Source organism: Pristiophorus japonicus, chromosome 5 (assembly GCF_044704955.1).
Source record: "Pristiophorus japonicus isolate sPriJap1 chromosome 5, sPriJap1.hap1, whole genome shotgun sequence".
Lineage (NCBI taxonomy): Eukaryota > Metazoa > Chordata > Chondrichthyes > Pristiophoridae > Pristiophorus > Pristiophorus japonicus.
In genome coordinates, this window is record NC_091981.1 from 222,711,603 (window position 1) to 222,731,536 (window position 19,934).

Below are 19,934 nucleotides of genomic sequence, written 5' to 3' on the forward strand. Positions count from 1 at the left end.
TGTAGAATTTTTATGTCTCATCTGTTGCAACAAATATTTTTCTAATGGTTTGGATTTGTTTAATGACCAAGTATATAAGTTTCCTGCTGTTAGATTTGTGTTTGCAAAGTATAAAGAGCTAAAATACAGCCATCCCAGTTAGTTTGTTTATGCGCCCAAGTCATTAGTTGATTTTTTTAATTGCCCAGATAGATTTTCCTTAAAGTTCTTATATATTTAGTTTATTTTTAAACACAATTCTAGTTTAACTTTATTTTTTATTATGTGAAGTCATTTTCAATAGAAACTGAAATATTCTTTCTCTTCTTCCCACCCCACCCATTTTTCTTGCAGGAGAAAATGTTTAAAACCCCGTCAGCACCACAGGAAAATTCAGCTGTCCTCTGCATTGGACAGTTCTAAGAAGGACCAAGCAACTTCCATGTCACACCTCAACTTAATTAGTGCAGTCCACATGGAACTGATGTCTTCCAACGGAGAGGCAGACGTTCATACACCAATGTTGAAGCCCTCGTACAGTATTTCACGGGAATTCAGTTCTAGAGAAGAACTAATTTCACATAAAGACCCGTCTTTGAGAGATACCTTAAAGGAAGATTATTGTAGGTCTCCTAGAAACTATCGTCTCAAAATGACGAGATCAATTGATATTTCTGAGGATTATGAATCTCCTATGAGGAACGACTATAGAAAGAGCTACAATTCAGTTGCTTCCCAGCCACTACTGGATAAAAGAGATAAAGAAATTCAGGCTTCAATAAGCCTTTTTTCCACTGACAGTAAAAGTAGTATCCGAGAGCCAGATTATCAACTGCCGTATGTTCCTGATCACACACAAAAAATGGATAGAAAAACAACTGATTACATGATGTCCCGGTCAGTGGACCACCTTGAAAGACCAACCTCTTTTCCTCAGCCAGGCCAGTTGCTCTGTTGCAGTTCAGCAGATGAGGTGAATGATAATGTTTATAGAAAAGTGCTGCCTACATTAGTCATTCCTACCCATTATATGAAGTCGCCTATGGAATATCCGTCCATGGGACAGCCTTTGACTGCCCCAGCAGAACAACAGCTAGAGTTGGAAAGGCTACAGGCAGAGCTTTCTATTTCTAACCAACAGTTGCATCCACATTCTCAGCAGCAACAGCAAGTGACACCACAAACGTTATCACAGCAGCAGCAACTTCAGGAAGCAGAAGGTGAAGATTGGAGTCCACAATCATCCACCATGTCAGAGTCTGTATCAATCCCAGCATCACTAAGTGAGGCTGCAATGGCTCAGATGAATGGTGAAGTGCAACTCTTTACAGAAAAAGCATTGCTGGAACTAGCTGGAGGAAAGCCTCTCCCTCACCCTAGAGCTTGGTTTGTGTCCCTAGATGGCCGTGCAAATGCCCAAGTTAGACATTCTTACATTGACTTGCAAAAAGCTGGGAAAAATGGGAGCAATGATGCCAGTTTGGATTCTGGTGTAGACATGAATGAACCAAAACCTACCCGAAAGGGAAAAGAAGCACGAGAGCGGAATCTGTCCGGCAGTATGACGTACACAAGGCTAGTGTACATGGATGACATGGAGCAGAGTGGTAGTGAAAGTGGGACAGCTGTTTGCAGCCCAGAGGACACCTCGATGAAACCGCTGATGGATGGGCCAACTGAAAGAAATGGTGGCTCAACAGAAGGTCTACAGAATGAAAATATACAAAGAATTGAAGAAACAGAGGAGTGTCTTCCAACTAGTCCAAAACACACGGAGAATGTTGATACTGATGATCGAATGATGAATAATGAAAATGATCGTATTAATGACAATGATCAAATCGATGAGAATGATGACAATGACAGCACAGAAGACCAAGACGAGGATAAAAAAAGCCCGTGGCAGAAACGGGAGGAAAGACCATTAATTGCTTTTAATTTGAAATGATTATTTACAGGTTTACTCTCATTGGAGTAAAAAAAAAGTTGCCAAATATTCTTTTATGAAAGTGCTTGCTCAGTTGTGAGAACTTTAGATCTTTGAAAGGGGAAAAACCGTGGATATATTTGAAAGGAATAGTGTAAGCTATGCTGGTCTTTCAGATATTGTGGAAAAAAAGTTCAGATAGTTTTCAAACAATTGTTGCCCAAATTAAGGCCTAGAGACTGCCAGATGATAATAGAAAGGCAAATGTCTTCAAATTTATTTTTACCATAAATTACCTATTGTGTGAAATAATCAATTCTATGCCAGATATTTTACCTGAATATCCCTGTAGTGGTGGCAGTTAATGGATTTCTACTTATTTGCCAGAATTATACTGTAATAGTGTATTAAAGGATATACATAGATGCTGTGTCCACAGGTATAGAATATTTGAAAGAAAGGCTATGCATTGCTGATTTTAAAATTATGTTGCTTAAATTACTTGTCACGTCTACTAATATTTGATGTAAACTATTTTCTTTAAGGACTTTTATTCTATTAGATTTATGTTTAATATTGTTAGAGCATTTAGCTACCAGTATGCTGTGAATGACAACACTCAGTGACGGCAGAAGCCTTTGATTAAAACCAAACTGTCCTCTTTATAAAAACAAATCTGGTCTGGTATTCTCCAAGTGCCTTCATGATTTCCAGTAAGCAAACCCTATTACGATAGTACTTGTCTCTGGACTCTTGAAATTCTGCTTTTCATAATTGTCAGTTTTTTGACAGTTCTTTATTGATTTGCATGCAATTATCAACCAGTTGTGCTTTTATGTCCTGCTTAAAATACAACAGTATACTGTAGATAGTATTGTGTATTGTATCACTGGTTTTGCTGTTGAACTACAGGTAGACTAGAGGACTTTGACAGAGACATGAAGAAAGTAGCCATGACTGGATGTTCTGTATATATTGTATGTTTGGCTGCAGTTGAATATTTTAATTGCTAGCATTTCCAATGTCTTTCCAATTTGGAACTATTGAGTGGTCAAGAGTGAGTGATCAGTGTGTTTAAGCCAACATTTTATCCTTCTGTATCATCTTACAGTGCCAGGATTCCGATTCTGTGCAATCTTTTGGATTGGTTGCTTGTTTCTCTAAGGCTAATTATTCAAAATAAATCTTGGGTAAAAGCTGAACTTTCTTGTATTTATTTTTGAATAGGTCCCCAGTCAGTCCTATTTTAGTCCTGTATTTATATATTTCATTATATAAATAGAAAACCAGTTTCTATGTGGGCTTTGGAGATGTTTTTGTTCTTGGTCTACAGGTTGAATGTGAAGTTTTGTTGAATATTTCCACATTATAGTGACCACATTAGCTTTTTTTAAAGATTATAATAAATCTACATGTGGAATTATGTTGATCTTCTTTGTTGTCTCACTGAAATTGATAGTTGTTGAAAGTAGTGTGGTTTCTGAATTGTATGGGTTATAGTTTAATATAAAGGTAGTTATCTATGCATAAAAGGCTAAAAATGCCATGGCTGCTCAAATCTTCAGGCAGCGACCCTGGTGACAGTTATGCCAGGGGCCTCCAGCACTGATCCTCCCGAAGTATGCACGGACAATGGGAGATCCCAACATTTAAATAACTTGGCAGGCATCACACCACTAGAAGTGCATCTCAAATGCTTGCCAGCTCTCACAGGCTGGAAAGTCCGGGGTCTGCTGCTATTTGGAGGTGGAGCTACCAGTCTCATTTCCACCCTATCCTCAAAGAATAATTTTAGAGCATCTCCACCCGCTTTGTAAGGGAGCTAATAACACAAAATTGGCTGACCTGTCTTCAGAGGTCCAGGCCATTATCCAGGCCTGGATCCTGAGGTGGGTCTGTACGAAGTTTCTCACTGGGCATATCGGCCACCCCCTTCAACACCAGGCATAGGATATCTCCAACAAGGGAGTCCCTGCTCTCTTTCTCTTTCTCCCCCCCCCCCCCCCCCCGCCCATGCTAATGTGACCTTGTAAAGAGCAGGTGAAGGTTCCATCCCCTTTACAAGGACCTATGAATAATGGCAACACAGCCGAAACTTGGTACATGCAGTTCCTAGCCTTTCTGCCTCGGTTGGAGTTGCAGCTGGAATGTACCATGTTTATATATTTTTTAAAGCTTACTGTCTGCTGCTATTGTAGTATTGTCCCTTGTCTGTTAAATGTACAGTATTTTTACAGCACAAGTGATCTGACAGCTGTTAAACACAAATATCATGGTACTCTGCTTGTGTGACTGACATTTATATTTATAGGGGGAGAACTTAGACATTAAATGACCTAATTTGTCAATCATGATAATTTGAGCAAAAGCAAAATACTGCGGATGCAGGAATCTGAAATAAAAACAGAAAATGCTGGAAATCTCAGCAGGTCAGGCAGCATCTGTGGAGAGAAACACGGTTAACATTTCAGGTCTGTGACCCTTCATCAGCACTGGAAAAGTTCGAGATGTAACAGATTCTTAAGGAAGTGCAGGGGAAGTGAAAGGGAGCGGGGAGGAAAGAACAAAAAGGAAGGTCTGTGATAGGGCGGAAAGCAGAAGGGATTAAGAGATAAAAGAGATGATGGGCAAAAATGAGATGGAATGGGACAAGTTCAGAAACAAAAGATGAGTCTAGATGGGGTGTGAATGGTGGCATTATCAGTTGCCATGGAAAAGAGAGAAAAAGAAGGGGTGTAAAAAAAAAAAGGGGGATAAAACATGGGCAGAGGTTATGCTCTGAAATTGTTGAACTCGATGTTGAGTCCAGCTGTAAAGTGTCTAAACGAAAGATGAGATGCTGTTCCTCAAGCTTGCGTTGAGCTTCATTGGAACGGTGTAGGAGGCTGAGGACTGAAAGATCAGAGTGGGAATGGAATGGAGAATGAAAGTGACGGGCGACCGGAAGCTCGTGGTCACGCTCACGGACTGAACATTGATGTTCTGCAAAGCGGTCACCCAATCTGCGTTTGGTCTCCCCAATGTAGAGACCACATCGTGAGTAGTGAATATAGTATACTAAATTGAAAGAAGTACAAGTAAATCGGTGTTTCACCTGGAAGGAATGTTTTGGGCCCTGGACAGTGGGAAGGGAGGAGGTAAAAGTGCAGGTGTTGCATCTCCTGCGCTTGCACGGGAAGGTGGCGTGGGAAAGGGAGGGAGTGCTGGGGATGATTGAGGAGTGGACCAGGTTGTCGCGGAGGGAACAGTCCCTTCGGAATACTGAGAGGCAAGAGTATGGGAAGATATGTTTGGTGCTGGGATCACACTGATAATTTGTGCTCTCTCATCATTACTGATAATTTGTGCTCTCTCATCATTACTAATATATGTTTTTGTTACTAAGGAAAATATCTGAAAAGGATACTTCCCCAGCTTACAGACTAAGCAATACAAATATTTTTATAGTTGCTATGTTATCAGCCAGTCTTACCACCACAATTCATTACAAATAAAGTAAATGTTGAAAAATATCGATACAAAGACATAGTCAAAAATCACTGACTTGTAAGCAGTTCTAATGAATGATACACCCGTAACATTCATTTGTCCCTTCTCTTTATAGATGCTGATTGACCTGCTGTGTATTTCCAGTTAACAAGGTCCTTAAAAAGAAAAATATTCTTAAGATGGTTACATATTGGCCTGTAAATTACAGCCTCTCCAGGTGCATACGATGTGCGCATGCACCCGAAGAGCACTCGCCTAAACCTGCCACTTGCAATCTGTCAATGTCTTTTGACAGATCGCACACATCCCCGTGCGGAGATTTTCTCAGCGAATGTCCTTCAAACTCTTACGCCTAGTAAAAGCAGCTGTATGGCCTGCTTTTACCAGCTAAAGGACTAGAATTTCGATTATCAGCGAAAATGGTAGCTTTATGGCAAAATTACCGTTTTTTGGCCTGATTTTCAGCCTTTAATTTGCGCATCGGTAAAAATTGGCGTTGCACGAAGATTCGCGGCGCAAACTGCGAATTTCGACAACTTTAGTCCAGGGCCGATAGCGCTGCGGGAGAAGCCTTGGGAGGGGGAAGAAAAAAAAATAAATTGCGAGGAAAAAAAACATTCACAAAACCCTTGCCTACTAAATTGCTAAAAAAAGAATTAAAAAATAAAAACTTTAACTTACCTTTATTGCAGGGCTACATACTTACCGCTGCTGACAGGGCTGCAACGCAGGTTTTACCCTCCAGGATAAAGTCGAATTATTTACTGAGGCATACAAAAGCATGGGCCTTGCGCTAAACATCCGTAAGACAAAGGTCCCCCACCAGACTGTCCTCGCCGCACAGCACTGCCCCCCAGTCATCAAGATCCACGGCGCGGCCCTGGACAACGTGGACCATTTCCCATATCTCGGGAGCCTCTTATCAACAAGAGAAGACATTGACGATGAGATTCAACACTGTCTCCAGTGCAGCCTTCGGCCGCCTGAGGAAAAGAGTGTTTGAAGACCAGGCCCTCAAAACTGCCACCAAGCTCATGGTCTACAGGGCTGTAGTAATACCCACCCTCCTGTATGGCTTAGAGACATGGACCATGTACAGTAGACACCTCAAGTCGCTGGAGAAATATCACCAACGATGTCTCCGCAAGATGCTACAAATCCCTTGGGAGGACAGACGCACCAATATTAGTGTCTTCGACCAGGCCAACATCCCCAGCATTGAAGCACACTTGATCAGCTCCGCTGGGCAGGCCACATTGTTCGCATGCCAGACACAAGACTCCCAAAGCAAGTGCTCTACTCGGAACTCCTTCACGGCAAACGAGCCAAAGGTGGGCAGAGGAAATGTTACAAGGACGCCCTCAAAGCCTTCCTGAAAAAGTGCAACATCCCCACTGGCACCTGGGAGTCCCTGGCCAAAGATCGCCCTAAGTGGAGGAAGTGCATCCGGGAGGGTGCTGAGCACCTCGTGTCTCATCACCGAGAGCATGCAGAAATCAAGCGCAGTCAGTGGAAAGAACGTGCAGCAAACCAGTCCCACCCACCCCTTCCCTCAATAACTATCTGTCCCACCTGTGACCGGGTCTGTGGCTCTCGTATTGAACTGTTCAGCCACCTATGGATTCATTTTAAGAGTGGAAGCAAGTCTTCCTCGATTCCGAGAGTCTGCCTATGATGATGATCCTGTCGGCGCAGAATACGGGTTCTGAGAGAGCCAAAAATCGATCACAAACGCTATTTCCGGTGTTGCACGTCAGCGGTACATGAAAGCGCCGCTGCAAAAAGGTACCCCGAAGGTCCTGCCGCACGGATTTTCGCTGCAGAGGGTCAAATCGCAGCAAAAACCCAGTTGCAAAATCGGTGAAATTCTAGCCCTAAGATAGAAAAAATAAATTATATTATTTTTATATTAAAAAAATCTGCCCATGAAGGTAAGTTTATGTTTAACACTATTAAAACAATTATTTTAATTAACATTTTTCTCTGAAACATTTAATTTAATTCAATTGTTAATTTTTGAAAAGTAAAGTGTTTTTTTTAATTATTATTGGAAGGCCTATGGAATCTTGGCCTTTATTGCAAAGGGGATGGAGTATAAAAGCAGGGAAGTCTTGCTGCAGTTATACAGGATATTGGTGAGGCCACACCTGGAATACTGCGTGCAGTTTTGGTTTCCATTTTTACGAAAAGATATACTTTGGAGGCAGTTCAGAGAAGGTTCACTAGGTTGATTCCGGGGATGAGGGGTTGACTTATGAGGAAAGGTTGAGTAGGTTGGCCCACTACTCATTGGAATTCAGAAGAATGAGAGGTGATCTTATCGAAACGTATAAGATTATGAGGGGGCTTGACGAGGTGAATGCAGAGAGGATGTTTCCACTGATGGGGGAGACTAGAACTAGAGGGCATAATTTTAGAATAAGGGGCCGCCCATTTAAAACTGAGATGAGGAGAAATTTCTTGTTTGAGGGTTGTAAATCTGTGGAATTTGCTGCCTCAGAGAGCTGTAGAAGCCGGGACATTGAATAAATTTAAAACAGAGATAGACAGCTTCTTAACCGATAAGGGATTAAGGGGTTATGGGGAGTGGGCAGGGAAGTGGACCTGAGTCCATGATCATATTAAATAGCGGAGCAGGCTCGAGGGGCCATATGGCCTACTCCTGCTCCTATTTCTTATGTTCTTATGTTTTATATGTTTTTAGGGGTCTCCCAATGCATAGTAATGCGAGCTCAAAGCTCCCATTACCATCAATGAGAATACTACATTTTCATTGAAGGTCCAGGCCCACGTGATCCCAGGAAGTGCTTACGGTCCTGGGATGCGTGGGCCTCTACGCTGGGTTGCGGAGCTAGGCTTGAGACCTGAAGTCTTCATTGGAGCGGGACCACCAGGTATTTTCTTATTTCTTTGTGGTCGGAGGCGTCCGCCCGCAGGAAGCCTCCAACCGCAATTTCTGGCCCTGTGGTTTAGTGGAAGCTCCTTGCCTCTGAATGAAAAGGTTGTGGGTTCAAGCCCCCATTCCAGAGACATGAGAGCTTAAGGTGCACAATGCTGAAATTTGTTGACAACAGAAAAGTTGTATCCAAATAATTTATGTATATTGATCATGAGAGAGCATAACTGATCCCTGGGGCACGCCATTAGCTGCATCTTATCAATCTGAAAAAACAGCCACTTACTCCCAATAATATATGCTTTCTGATCCTCAGCCATCCCGCTTTCCTTGTTGCAAATTTACCTTTTATAATATGAGCCTCCATATTTGCAACAACGATCTTGTAGATTGTGCTTGTATACATTTCTTACAAACAATTTGGAGGTCATTTTTTCCCCATATTTGTTGTCTTGCATGAAAATTAATTTCCTTTTTAAGGGAGGTGGAGGAGTGACTGTTGTCTTTCACCTTTGGAGCCTGGTTTCAAATCCCGCCTGAATTTGTGATGAACGTTTCACCTATCTACTGGCTATAATAATTTCATGTGAAAAGGAGTTTTTGCAAGAAACCTTTCATGTGGTGCTTTGTCAAATACTGATTGAAAGTTCAAATACACCATATCCACTGCATTTTTATTATGTACATACACTAATGTACTTGGCAATTTTGATAAAGTTAATCACTGACCTACCTCTTACAAATCTATCTCTCTGTCTCTGGGAATGATTACCTTTCTGTGTGTTCATGAACATTATCCCTTGTTATGTTCTCTAGCAGTTTTCCTATTGCAACTATGGAGAAAACTAGTGTACATAGTTGCCGGGCTTGCATCTTTTTTTGGTTTTGTCCCCTTTTTTGAATAGGGTGTAGCATTTTACAGCACAGAAGGAGGTCATTCGGTACATTGTACCTGTGCCAGCTTTTTAAAAAGACTTGCATTTATATAGCGCCTTTTACCAGCAGACATCTCAAAGCACTTTACAGCCAATAAAGTGCTTTTGAAGTGTAGTCACTTGTAATGTAGGAAATGCAGCAGCCAATTGGCGCATAGCAAGCTCCCACAAGCAACAATGTGATAATGACCAGATAATCCATTTTTGTTATGTTGATTGAGGGATAAATATTGGCCAGGACACGAGCTATCCAATTAGTCCCACTCCCCTGCTCTTGCCCCATAGCCCTATAATTTTCTCCCCTTCAAGTATTTATCTCATTCCCTTTTGAAAATTACTGTTGAATCTGCTTCCGCCAGGCAGTACATTCCAGATCATCATCATGCACCATAAAAAATTCTCCTCATCTCATCCCTGGCTCCTTTGCCAAACTGTGGCCTCTGATTACCGACCCTTCTGCCAATGGAAAAAGGTTGTACTTAATTACTCTTATCAAAACCCTTCAAATTTTGAATGCCTCTATTAAATCTCCCCATAACCTTCTCTGCTCTAAGGAGAAGAATTCCCGATTCTCTAGTTTCTCCGTGTACCCTGACGTCCCTCAACCCTGGTACAGTTATAATAAATCTCCTCTGCACCCTCTCCAAGGCCTTAACATCCTTTTCAAAGTGTGGTGCTCCGAATTGGACTCCAGTTGAGGCCGAACCAGTAATTTACCAGTCCTTTAGTACAATTTCTGTTTCCACAGTATCTTAGAAAATTATGGCTATTTCATCACTAGCGTCAATCATATAAAAATAAAGATTCCCTGTCCCATAAAATTAGTTTGTTGGATGGCAAAGATTTTTCAGACTGTTAGAGGCTCCATGAATTGTCTCCAGTTAGGCTAGCAATTAGGATATGTTACAATTGTATGTACTGAAAGATAACAATGGTGGAGCTTTAATTTGCCTTGAAGGGCACTGGAAGGTTTGATCGTTGAATCGTCAATGAGCTGTCCAAATCTTTGTATCCCTTTTTGTGCCAGAACTTGAAGCTACTTTTTTACATTCTCAGGATATTGGAGTTGTCGTTAAGGCTGCTATTTATTGGCTATTCATTGCACTTCTGTTGGGATAGGAGGAATGTCACCACAGCCCCCAGAGATAAGGAACTGGTGGCTGACATCTTTGCATAACTGCAGCGTTGCACAGACTGGGAGACGTGAGTGGACAGAGAGATCCACTTAAGTCACAGAGGTAGATGAGTTCAATAGGAGGTTGCCACCCCTTTTCTTCTATCACTACCTAGGGGTGATTTTGTGGATTGTTTTTGTAATTGACTGTCATCTGAACTTGTTTTGCCCAGTGAAAGGGGAACGTTTTCTTGAGGGAGAGGAGGAGGGAGGGAGAGGAGGAGGGAGGAAGAGGGGAGAGGAGGAAGAGGGGAGAGGAGGAAGAGGGGAGAGGGGGGGAGGGGAGGATGGAAAGGGGAGGGGAGGATGGAAAGGGGAGGGGAGGAGGAAGAGGGGGGAGGTGGAGGGGGGAGGAGGAGGCTGAACGGGAGGGGAGAGGGGGAGGCTGAACGGGTGCCGCCGCGGCCGCTGACGAAGAGGAGGCCGGGCCGCCGCCGCTGACACTTCGGGCGGGGCCCGCCCCCAGCGAGATACCAGGTGCGCGGACCCCGCCGCCGCTGATGTGGGGGAGGGGGGGGGAAGAGGAGAGAGAAGGGCTGAACGTGGGGGGCGGGGGGAGCTGAAGGGAAGCCGAGTCCCGATCTTCAATGCCTGGTGAGCCCATTCTGCCAGGGCTAGGGGCGGCATTCTTCGGGTCCCTCCCACGCAGCCTGCACAGTTTCGGGCTGCGAGGAGCTACTGCACATGCGCACACACTCTAGTGCGCATGTGCAGAGGTCCAGCACTGTTTGCAGCGCCGGGACCTGGCTCCGCCTTCCGCGCATTCTGCTGCACTGTGCCAAGGGCCTGGATCAACCAGACGGAGAATACCAAGGTAAATAATAGGTGCTGTTTCTGTTCTAAAAAGTAGGCGCACCTCTGGGGGCAAACTTGGGCCTGTGATATATTCTGAAGCTGATGATTTTCTTAGATAAATACTATGTTGTCGTTCTTTATAAAATGTTATCATGTGTCTTAATCATCATCATGTGCTTCACATGCAATAAATTATGTTGAAGTGCAGTGACTTATGAGGGTAAATACAGCAGTAATTTTACACACAGCAAGATCCTACAAACAGTTATGAGATGAATGATCAGCTACTCTAGTTTTGATGATGGTGATCTTGAAGGAAGATTGGTAGTCAGGATACCTGCTCTTCAAATAGTGCTATGAGTTCCATCTGATCAGGCAAAGGGGGCTCCAGTCGAACATCTTAGCTGAAGGACGCGTCCTCTGACAATACAGCAATGGAGCATAGCCTAGATTACGTGTTCAAATTCTGGAATGGGGGCGTGAACTTACGACCTCCTGTCTCAGATGAGCGTATGCTACAAACTGAGTCATGCTGATAAAAACTCGGTAAATGAAGCTCAGGTGGGGTGGGTGGAGGGGGGATCTCGATCGTGACCTGTGCTTTGGGTACCATGGTACTACACCATTGGTTTTCAGGATTATCTGGAGCTGCATGGGAATAATACCAACCGCTCTGTGTCCAATTAACGAGCCAACCTAGCTGCTTAATCTTCAGTGCTCTGGAGCATTGCAAGCTTGCTTGGCTTAGGTATAGGATTATGACCTAGATCTTGGGTGGAGTTGCTCCTATTTTTTTGGAGCAACTAGTTTAGTTTGGAGTATCTTAGAAATCGCAATTCTCGGCATTTAGTTTGCAACAGTTCTAGTGAGTTAGTTTAGTTTCGTTTTAGTTCCGTTTTTTTTTTCAAAAGGGGGCGTTACCAGCCACTTAGAAACATAGAAACATAGAAAATAGGTGCAGGAGCAGGCCATTCAGCCCTTCTAACCTGCACCGCCATTCAATGAGTTCATGGCTGAACATGAAACTTCAGTACCCCCTTCCTGCTTTCTCGCCATAACCCTTGATCCCCCGAGTAGTAAGGACTTCATCTAACTCCCTTTTGAATATATTTAGTGAATTGGCCTCAACTACTTTCTGTGGTAGAGAATTCCACAGGTTCACCACTCTCTGGGTGAAGAAGTTTCTCCTCATCTCGGTCCTAAATGGCTTACCCCTTATCCTCAGACTGTGACCCCTGGTTCTGGACTTCCCCAACATTGGGAACATTCTTTCTGCATCTAACCTGTCTAAACCCGTCAGAATTTTAAACGTTTCTATGAGGTCCCCTCTCATTCTTCTGAACTCCAATGAATACAAGCCCAGTTGATCCAATCTTTCTTGATAGGTCAGTCCCGCCATCCCGGGAATCAGTCTGGTGAACCTTCGCTGCACTCCCTCAATAGCAAGAATGTCCTTCCTCAAGTTAGGAGACCAAAACTGTACACAATACTCCAGGTGTGGCCTCACCAAGGCCCTGTACAACTGTAGCAACACCTCCCTGCCCCTGTATTCAAATCCCCTCGCTATGAAGGCCAACATGCCATTTGCTTTCTTAACCGCCTGCTGAACCTGCATGCTAACCTTCAATGACTGATGTACCATGACACCCAGGTCTCGTTGCACCTTCCCTTTTCCTAATCTGTCACCATTCAGATAATAGTCTGTCTCTCTGTTTTTACCACCAAAGTGGATAACCTCACATTTATCCACATTATACTTCATCTGCCATGCATTTGCCCACTCACCTAACCTATCCAAGTCACTCTGCAGCCTAATAGCATCCTCCTCGCAGCTCACACTGCCACCCAACTTAGTATCATCCGCAAATTTGGAGATACTGCATTTAATCCCCTCGTCTAAATCATTAATGTACAATGTAAACAGCTGGGGCCCCAGCACAGAACCTTGCGGCACTCCACTAGTCACTGCCTGCCATTCTGAAAAGTACCCGTTTACTCCTACTCTTTGCTTCCTGTCTGACAACCAGTTCTCAATCCACGTCAGCACACTACCCCCAATCCCATGTGCTTTAACTTTGCACTCCTACTCTTTGCTTCCTGTCTGACAACCAGTTCTCAATCCACGTCAGCACACTACCCCCAATCCCATGTGCTTTAACTTTGCACATTAATCTCTTGTGTGGGACCTTGTCGAAAGCTTTCTGAAAGTCCAAATATACCACATCAACTGGTTCTCCTTTGTCCACTTTACTGGAAGCATCCTCAAAAAATTCCAGAAGATTTGTCAAGCATGATTTCCCTTTCACAAATCCATGCTGACTTGGACCTATCATGTCACCATTTTCCAGATGCACTGCTATGACATCCTTAATAATTGATTCCATCATTTTACCCACTACTGAGGCCAGGCTGACCGGTCTATAATTCCCTGTTTTCTCTCTCCCTCCTTTTTTAAAAAGTGGGGTTACATTGGCTACCCTCCACTCCATAGGAACTGATCCAGAGTCAATGGAATGTTGGAAAATGACTGTCAATGCATCCGCTATTTCCAAGGCCACCTCCTTAAGTACTCTAGGATGCAGTCCATCAGGCCCTGGGGATTTATCGGCCTTCAATCCCATCAATTTCCCCAACACAATTTCCCGACTAATAAGGATTTCCCTCAGTTCCCCCTCCTTACTAGACCCTCTGACCCCTTTTATATCCGGAAGGTTGTTTGTATCCTCCTTAGTGAATACCGAACCAAAGTACTTGTTCAATTGGTCTGCCATTTCTTTGTTCCCCGTTATGACTTCCCCTGATTCTGACTGCAGGGGACCTACGTTTGTCTTCACCAACCTTTTTCTCTTTACATACCTATAGAAACTTTTGCAATCCGCCTTAATGTTCCCTGCAAGCTTCTTCTCGTACTCCATTTTCCCTGCCCTAATCAAACCCTTTATCCTCCTCTGCTGAGTTCTAAATTTCTCCCAGTCCCCAGGTTCGCTGCTATTTCTGGCCAATTTGTATGCCACTTCCTTGGCTTTAATACTATCCCTGATTTCCCTAGATAGCCACGGTTGAGCCACCTTCCCTTTTCTATTTTTACGCCAGACAGGAATGTACAATTGTTGTAATTCATCCATGCGGTCTCTAAATGTCTGCCATTGCCCATCCACAGTCAACCCCCTAAGTATCATTCGCCAATCTATCCTAGCCAATTCACGCCTCATACCTTCAAAGTTACCCTTCTTTAAGTTCTGGACCATGGTCTCTGAATTAACTGTTTCATTCTCCATCCTAATGCAGAATTCCACCATATTATGGTCACTCTTCCCCAAGGGGCCTCGCACAATGAGATTGCTAATTAATCCTCTCTCATTACACAACACCCAGTCTAAGATGGCCTCCCCCCTAGTTGGTTCCTCAACATATTGGTCTAGAAAACCATCCCTTATGCACTCCAGGAAATCCTCCTCCACCGTATTGCTTCCAGTTTGGCTAGCCCAATCTATGTGCATATTAAAGTCACCCATTATAACTGCTACACCTTTATTGTATGCACCCCTAATTTCCTGTTTGATGCCCTCCCCAACATCCCTATTACTGTTTGGAGGTCTGTACACAACTCCTACTAACGTTTTTTGCCCTTTGGTGTTCTGCAGCTCTACCCATATAGATTCCACATCATCCAAGCTAATGTCTTTCCTAACTATTGCATTAATCTCCTCTTTAACCAGCAATGCTACCCCACCTCCTTTTCCTTTTATTCTATCCTTCCTGAATGTTGAATACCCCTGAATGTTGAGTTCCCAGCCCTGATCATCCTGGAGCCACGTCTCCGTAATCCCAATCACATCATATTTGTTAACATCTATTTGCACAATTAATTCATCCACCTTATTGCGGATACTCCTTGCATTAAGACACAAAGCCTTCAGGCTTGTTTTATTAACACCCTTTGTCCTTTTAGAATTTTGCTGTACAGTGGCCCTTTTTGTTCTTTGCCTTGGGTTTCTCTGCCCTCCACTTTTCCTCATCTCCTTTCTGTCTTTTGCTTTTGTCTCCTTTTTGTTTCCCTCTGTCTCCCTGCATTGGTTCCCATCCCCCTGCCATATTAGTTTAAATCCTCCCCAACAGCACTAGCAAACACTCCCCCTAGGACATTGGTTCCGGTCCTGCCCAGGTGCAGACCGTCCGGTTTGTACTGGTCCCACCTCCCCCAGAACCGGTCCCAATGCCCCAGGAATTTGAATCCCTCCCTGCTGCACCACTGCTCAAGCCACGTATTCATCTGCGCTATCCTGCGATTCCTACTCTGACTATCACGTGGCACTGGTAGCAATCCCGAGATTACTACTTTTGAGGTCCTACTTTTTAATTTAGGTCCTAGCTCCTTAAATTCGTTTCGTAGGACCTCATCCCTTTTTTTACCTATGTCGTTGGTACCAATGTGCACCACGACAACTGGCTGTTCTCCCTCCCATTTCAGAATGTCCTGCACCTGCTCAGAGACATTCTTGACCCTTGCACCAGGGAGGCAACATACCATCCTGGAGTCTCGGTTGCGGCCGCAGAAACGCCTATCTATTCCCCTCACAATTGAATCCCCTATCACTATCGCTCTCCCACTCTTTTTCTTGCCCTCCTGTGCAGCAGAGCCAGCCACGGTGCCATGAACTTGGCTGCTGCTGCCCTCCCCTGATGAGTCATCCCCCTCAACAGTACCCAAAGCGGTGTATCTGTTTTGCAGGGGGATGACCACAGGGGACCCCTGCACTACCTTCCTTGCACTACTCTTCCTGCTGGTCTTCCATTCCCTATCTGGCTGTGGACCCTTTCCCTGCGGTAAGACCAACTCACTACACGTGATACTCACGTCATTCTCAGCATCGTGGATGCTCCAGAGTAAATCCACCCTCAGCTCCAATTCCGCAACGCGGTCCGTCAGGAGCCGGAGGAGGACACACTTCCCGCACACGTAGTCATCAGGGACACCGGAAGTGTCCCTGAGTTCCCACATGGTACAGGAGGAGCATAACACCCGACCGAGCTCTCCTGCCATGTCTTAACCCTTAGATACACTTAAACTGGTAATAACAATGTTAAAAGTTACTGACCAATATAAGAAGAAAAAGAAAAGCTACTCACCAATCACCAGCCAATCACTTACCCCCTAGGCTGTGACGTCACCTTTGTATCTTTGCCTTCTCCCTGTAGCTGCACCGGTACGCCTCTCGCCGACCCCGGACTCGCGCTGCTCCGAGCTCCCGCCTCCTCGACTGACTGCTCGACTCCCGATGGCCTTTATAGGCCTCTCGACGACCCCGGACTCGCGCTGCTCCGAGCTCCCGCCTCCTCGACTGACTGCTCGAACTGCTCGACTCCCGCTGGCCTTTATAGGCCTCTCGCCGACCCTGGACTTGCGCTGCTCCGAGCTCCCGCCTCCTCGACTGACTGCTCGAACTGCTCGACTCCCGCTGGCCTTTATAGGCCTCTCGCCGACCCCGGACTCGCGCTGCTCCGAGCTCCCGCCTCCTCGACTGACTGCTCGAACTGCTCGACTCCCGCCTGTTTTGCAAGTTTAGGCACCGAAAAGTTACTCCAAACTAACTTAGAATGGAGTAAGTGTCGACTTTTTTACACTCAGAAAATCCTTGCGTACACTTTATAATTAGGCGCAGGTAGCCAGAGATAGTGGGGGGGAAGGGAAGTTAGGGGATTTTCCAAAGCATTAAACACTTCACTTTTTAAAAATAAAGAACCATCATCAATAATAAATGATAAATAAATCAATAAATTTTTTTTTTTAAAGTTCCTACTTCACCTACCCGTTCGGGTGCCGACCAGGGCTAGGGGCTGCGAGCTGCAGGCTGGAATCGTCACTCTGCCCGCTCCAGGAGCCCATTCGGCCAGCGCTCGGGTTGGCGTGCTTCGGGCCCCTCCCATACAGCCAGCAGCACACGCACGCACACAGAATCTGGGGGCCAGGAGCTACTGTGCACGCGCGCAGCTGCCGGCACTCTTTGGCCCAGGGCTGTAGCTCCGACCCCCCCCCCCCCCCCCTGCTGTTGTGCTGACTGCTGAACAGGCCTGCTGCACTCAGAGAATCGCGAGATAAGATTTTGGCACGCTTTTCATTCCACAAAATAGGCGGGCCTCAGGGAGGTGCGCCGTTCTAGTGGATATCGGAAACTTGGGCCTGTGATGTCTACCACAGAATTGACTCTGGTCTGATCTTTTATCACCAGCTACACCATCTTGGAGCTAGATTAACTGTAAAGGGAGGTAATCAATAGTTGATCATTATACTATTGAAGAGCATGGGTTTGAATCCTTGCTAAATGACGGGGTTGGGGTTGGGGAGGTGAGCTATCAGGAACTCCGCTTGAGTAGCGTGCGTGATGAGCAACACAACTGATCAGAACATTAGTGAGCACGTTGCCACCATCGTCCTGAACATAGCATGGACACACACACCATCAAACAGCAGATCCAGATGGAGGCAAGAATTTCTACTTGAATCTCTGTGTTCAGATCAGTTTAACAATTGAGCCCTGGAGAAATCTGTGTACTTGACCTCCTGATAACCCATTCTAATGGTTCTTGTCCTTGGCTAGAGTTTCCATATCAGCTATATGCCGATCATCTGTCTTCAGCAGTGAAAGGACCGACACACGGCAACTTACAGCATCTACCTTGATGCCACTGCTGCATATCAACATTACTCATTAATAACTACTTATACCAGATCCTCCCGTTAGAGCCCTTAGCAAAGAGACATGCCACAAGTCCACTTCGGAGCTTGGTCTTGAATCTAGAAGTGTCAATAATATTAGATAAGTAAACAAACAATGTAAATGTATAAATGATATGAAAAAATACATCTATTAGTTTTGGTTTTAATATTTTACAGGGCTATTTTTGGATAGGTTTCCTTCTTTTGTAATTTTATCCCCTTTCTTGGTCTCAGACGCAAAAAGGCATAGGTAAAAAAACAGGATGAGGTACTACAAGACGGATTTAGGGAGCTAGCAGCTAAATTTAAAAAGTAGGACCTCAAAAGGTAGTAATCTCAGGATTGCTACCAGTGCCACATGCTAGTCAGAGCAGGAATCGCAGGATAGCTCCGATGAATACGTGGCTTGAGGAGTGGTGAAGAAGGGAGGGATTCAAATTCCTGGGACCTGGGGGAGGTGGGACCAGTACAAACCGGATGGTCTGCACCTGGGCAGGACCAGAACCAATGTCCTACAAAGGAGTGTTTGCTAGTGCTGTTGGGGAGGGGTTAAATTAATATGGCAGGGGGATGGGAACTTATGCAGGGAAACAGAGGGAAGTAGAATGGGGGCAGAAGCAAAAGATACAAAGAAGAAAAGTAAAAATCGAGGGCAGAGAAACCCAAGCAAAAAGCATAAAGGGCCACATTACAGCAAAATTCTAAAGGAGCAAAATTCTAAAAAGACAAGCCTGAAGGCTCTGTGCCTCAATGCGCGGAGTATTCGTAATAAAGTGGACGAATTAACTGCACAGGCAGCAATTAACGAATATGATATCATTGGCATCACGGAGACATGGCTCCAGGGTGACCAGGGCTGGGAACTCAACATCCAGGGGTATTCAACATTCAGGAAAGATAGACAGAAAGGAAAAGGAGGTGGGGCAGCATTGCTGGTTAAAGAGAAAATTAACGCAATAGCTTGGATGATGTGGAATCGGAATGGGTGGAGCTACGGAATACCAAGGGGCAGAAAACGTTAATGGGAGTTGCGTACAGACCAACAAACCATAGTAGTGAGGTTGGGGACAGCATCAAACAAGAAATTAGGGATGCGAGCAATAAAGGTACAGCATGGGTGACTTTATTCTACATATAGATTGGGCTAACCAAACTGGTAGCAATGCAGTGGAGGAGCATTTCCTGGAGTGTATGAGGGATGGTTTTCTAGACCAATATGTCGAGGAACCAACGAGAGGGCTGGCCATCCTAGACTGGGTGATGTGTAATGAGAAAGGACTAATTAGCAATCTTGTTATGCGAGGCCCCTTGGGGAAGAGTGACCATAATATGGTAGAATTCTTTCTTAAGACGGAGAGTGACACAGTTAATTCAGAGACTAGGGTCTTGAACTTAAGGAAAGGTAACTTCGATGGTATGAGACGTGAATCAGCTAGAATAGACTGGCGAGTGATACTTAAAGGGTTGACGGTGGATAGGCAATGGCAAACATTTAAAGATCACATGGATGAACTTCAACAATTGTACATCCGTCTGGAATAAAAATAAAATGGGGAAGGTGGCTCAACCGTGGCTAACAAGATAAATTAAGGATAGTGTTAGATCCAAGGAAGAGACATATAAATTGGCCAGAAAAAGCAGCAAACCTGAGGACTGGGAGAATTTTATAATACAGCAGAGGAGGACAACGGGTCTAATTAGGACTGGGAAAATAGAGTATGAGAGGAAGCTTGCTGAGAACATAAAAACTGACTGCAAAAGCTTCTATAGATATGTGAAGAGAAAAAGATTAGTGAAGACAAACGTAGGCCCCTTGCAGTCAGATTCAGGTGAATTTATAATGGGGAACAAAGAAATGGCAGACCAGTTGAACAAATACTTTGGTTCTGTCTACACGAAGGAAGACACAAATAACTTTCCAGAAGTACTAGCGGACCGAGGGTCTAGTGAGAAGGAGGAACAAAAGGATATCCTTATTAGGCGGGAAATTGTGTTAGGGAAATTGATGGGATTGAAGGCTG

The 19,934-nt window shown here is 44.5% G+C and overlaps 1 protein-coding gene and 1 long non-coding RNA gene across 4 annotated transcripts in view; one reads left to right on the forward strand and one right to left on the reverse strand.

Annotated features, from left to right (window-relative positions):
- Nucleotides 1-3,108, forward strand: part of fam171a1 (family with sequence similarity 171 member A1) — a 265,170-nt gene extending 262,062 nt beyond the window's left edge. For all 3 annotated transcript variants that reach the window (XM_070881331.1, XM_070881332.1, XM_070881333.1), the window contains one exon: nt 334-3,108. In XM_070881331.1, coding sequence (XP_070737432.1) covers nt 334-1,927 — 1,594 coding nt within the window. In that variant the 3' untranslated portion in view covers nt 1,928-3,108. The remainder of the gene's footprint in view (nt 1-333) is intronic.
- LOC139264607 (uncharacterized) overlaps nt 1-17,111 on the reverse strand; it is a 45,851-nt gene extending 28,740 nt beyond the window's left edge. Inside the window, exons 1-2 of the long non-coding RNA XR_011593379.1 lie at nt 17,006-17,111; nt 6,968-7,269 (exon numbers count right to left, since the gene is read on the reverse strand). This is a non-coding gene — a long non-coding RNA (uncharacterized lncRNA). The remainder of the gene's footprint in view (nt 1-6,967; nt 7,270-17,005) is intronic.
- Between the last annotated feature and the right edge of the window lie 2,823 nt (nt 17,112-19,934).